This window comes from Penaeus japonicus, unplaced genomic scaffold (genome assembly GCF_977035675.1).
Source record: "Penaeus japonicus unplaced genomic scaffold, GWHDUDI00000001_assembly GWHDUDI00000001, whole genome shotgun sequence".
Taxonomy (NCBI): Eukaryota; Metazoa; Arthropoda; class Malacostraca; order Decapoda; family Penaeidae; genus Penaeus; species Penaeus japonicus.
In genome coordinates, this window is record NW_028234403.1 from 32,454,093 (window position 1) to 32,456,592 (window position 2,500).

A 2,500-nucleotide genomic window follows, 5' to 3' on the forward strand; every position below is an offset into this window, starting at 1 on the left:
CGAGGACTTGTGCAGCAGCGGTAGTCAGCACATTGTCTTAGTACTCTGTGCCGTTCCACGTGTTGTGTTCGTAGTTCCGGCGCCCCTCAGTATGGCTGGTGCCTCGCCTGTTGCCGCCCACGCTGGCTCTTCCCATCGTACCCTTGGCCGCCTGGTAAGGGCCAACACCGCCATAAATAATCAGTCTCGTTGAACACTAATAGTAAAAGTTGCCCCCCAAATATGATAGATTTTTTGTCTAAACTCAACCATCCTGAATTCTTGGGGCGGACATGCACAGGACTATGAATGTATTAGAAAAAAATCCAAAGTGAACATATTTATAATCATTTCTTTCCTACCATTCATCATGCAATTCGCCATGTATTTTTTCACATTATTGATACACAATCAAGAGCCTGATACTTACCATAGTTACCCGAATAGCCTCCACCGCCATAGCCATAGTAATCATTGCCATAGCCATAACCACCATATCCCCCATAACCACCATAACCGTAGTCGTAGCCACCTGAAAGTGCGGAGAAGCACATAAGACTACGTTTTTTTTTCTCTTTTGGACTCGCCCCCCCTCTTTTCATACTAAGATCCAACTAAAGAACTCAACAGGCGGACGAATAGTGGCTAGGGGTCTTGGTTCAGATTTTCTTAAGGTTCCACACACCAATATACCATCCCACTTGTAAACACATGTAGGTATGGGAAACCTTAAGCTAAATCTTGAACTTTGTTGTTTCATAAAACATTAAGGTGCAGAATAGTGAAACTCACCGTATCCACCATATCCACCACCGTAGCCGCCCTGGCCATAGTTGTAGCCTCCTTGACCCCAGTTGTTGCCCCAACCTCTTCCTCGGCCGCGCATGCCACCACCGCGCCCTCTCATGCCTCCGCGCATGCCACCTCGCATCATGCCCATGGCATCAGGCTTGGGGGTCGCCTTCTTAACATCTACTTCATGGCCGCTGATGCTCTGTTTGGGTGTCTTCAGCAGCTCTGTGACAACAGACTCCTGTTCAAAGGTGATGAAGCAGAAGCCCTTGCGCTGGTTCTTGGTCTTGTCAAAGGGCATTTCAACTTCGACAATGTTGCCAAATTGGTTGAAGAAGTTCTTGATCTCGTCATCTGTGAGCTCAGGCTTCAGGCCACCAACGAAGATCTTGCCATGGCGTGCTTTGGCTTTCTTGGGGTCGACCTTCTTGCCATTAATGACGTGGTCTCCAGCATTGATAACCTGAAGGATAAAATACATACATGAGAAATGTGCATCTTTCCTGAATGAGAAGAAAAGTTCATGTAAAATGGGTCATGGTGTGCTACTTTACTTTGACACACAAGTGCTAAATTTTATGACTAGAACACCTTAGGCAAGTTTCTCACAATTAGTGAAAATTTAATTGCACAAAAAATTACAACATACAAGGACTTCGAGAATGTAAACATGAATTGCATAAGCAATTACCTACCTTATCAATAGCATCTGAGGTGTTGAATACAATGAAGGCAAAACCTCTTGATCTTCCAGTGTTGGGGTCTGTCTTGACATTAATGCTTTCAATGTCTCCATATTTGCTGAAATGTTCTCTGAGCTCCTCTGAAATAAATATAATATAGGTTAATTCACGTTCATCCTCTATTATCTAAGTTACAAAATTAGAAGCCTCAGTATGTGGTAAGCTGTCTTCCTGTTAATCAGAAGCAGAACTGAAAAGATCATCATGAAAAGCATGCATATCTCAAATACATTCAAGAAATGTTAATATTAAATAACTCAATGCATGGTTACTTACTTTCAGTAGTTTCCCAACTGAGTCCACCAACAAACAATTTCCTGAAATGGAACAAAGTATTAGAAAACCCTCATCATGGTAGGCTTCATGGAGTGACTTCTGAATCAAATGTACTGTACCTTAAGGTGAATTTCTGCTTCAAGATTAAGATGGCAGGGAGCTTACTGCACAAATCTTTAACCCACTTCAGCACGTCAACTAGATGGCAAAATCGACTGGCTGTCTGCTTTAAACATTATTCTGAAAACAGTCTGGGCAAAACATGGGAATAGGGGAAAATGATCAACCAAGATGAAAATGGATGTGTTTGGCTACAGAACCTGGACCACAAAAGGAGAAAAAATAAAAAAATAAAAGAACAGCTAAGACCAAAGTGAGTGTTGACCGTGAATCACTAAGATAACACAAGATAAATACCCTGGTGGTGATGCGGCGGGCTACAAGGGGGCAACATTCTTCCCGAAGTAGCTGCCACCTGGGAGGAAGTAAACAAGTCGCCGTTAGTTGGGTTTTGTTTTCCCTCCGGTGTGCCACAAAGCCTTTTCTTTCTTTTCTTTGTCGTTACGTTACCTTTACTTGCTTTCTCTTTACTTTACCAGTTCAGTCTTTGGCATTTTAAGAGACCAGAGAACAAGAGCTTCCATCACTAATGTTGCTGGGACTTGACGCAACGAAGACGATTTATAGTTTTACACAATTTCTACACTGAC

The 2,500-nt window shown here is 42.8% G+C and overlaps 1 protein-coding gene and 1 non-coding gene across 4 annotated transcripts in view; both read right to left on the reverse strand.

Annotated features, from left to right (window-relative positions):
* The window catches only part of LOC122250800 (RNA-binding protein squid), a 3,990-nt gene that overhangs the window by 287 nt on the left and 1,203 nt on the right, over window positions 1–2,500 (reverse strand). Inside the window, exons 2-6 of one of the 3 annotated variants that reach the window (XM_043012431.2) lie at window positions 1,791–1,831; window positions 1,467–1,594; window positions 772–1,234; window positions 410–511; window positions 1–151 (exon numbers count right to left, since the gene is read on the reverse strand). The exon at window positions 1–151 is cut by the window's left edge and continues 287 nt beyond it. In XM_043012431.2, the coding sequence (XP_042868365.1) occupies window positions 87–151; window positions 410–511; window positions 772–1,234; window positions 1,467–1,594; window positions 1,791–1,831 (799 nt within the window). In that variant the 3' untranslated portion in view covers window positions 1–86. Of the gene's footprint in view, window positions 162–408; window positions 512–771; window positions 1,235–1,466; window positions 1,595–1,790; window positions 1,832–2,500 lie in introns of all 3 variants that reach the window. The other 2 variants (XM_086539283.1, XM_043012432.2) reach the window with 2 other exon arrangements.
* LOC122250802 (small nucleolar RNA snR61/Z1/Z11) lies at window positions 1,651–1,725 on the reverse strand. Its single transcript, XR_006222972.1, has one exon. It is a non-coding gene; the product is annotated as a small nucleolar RNA snR61/Z1/Z11 (small nucleolar RNA).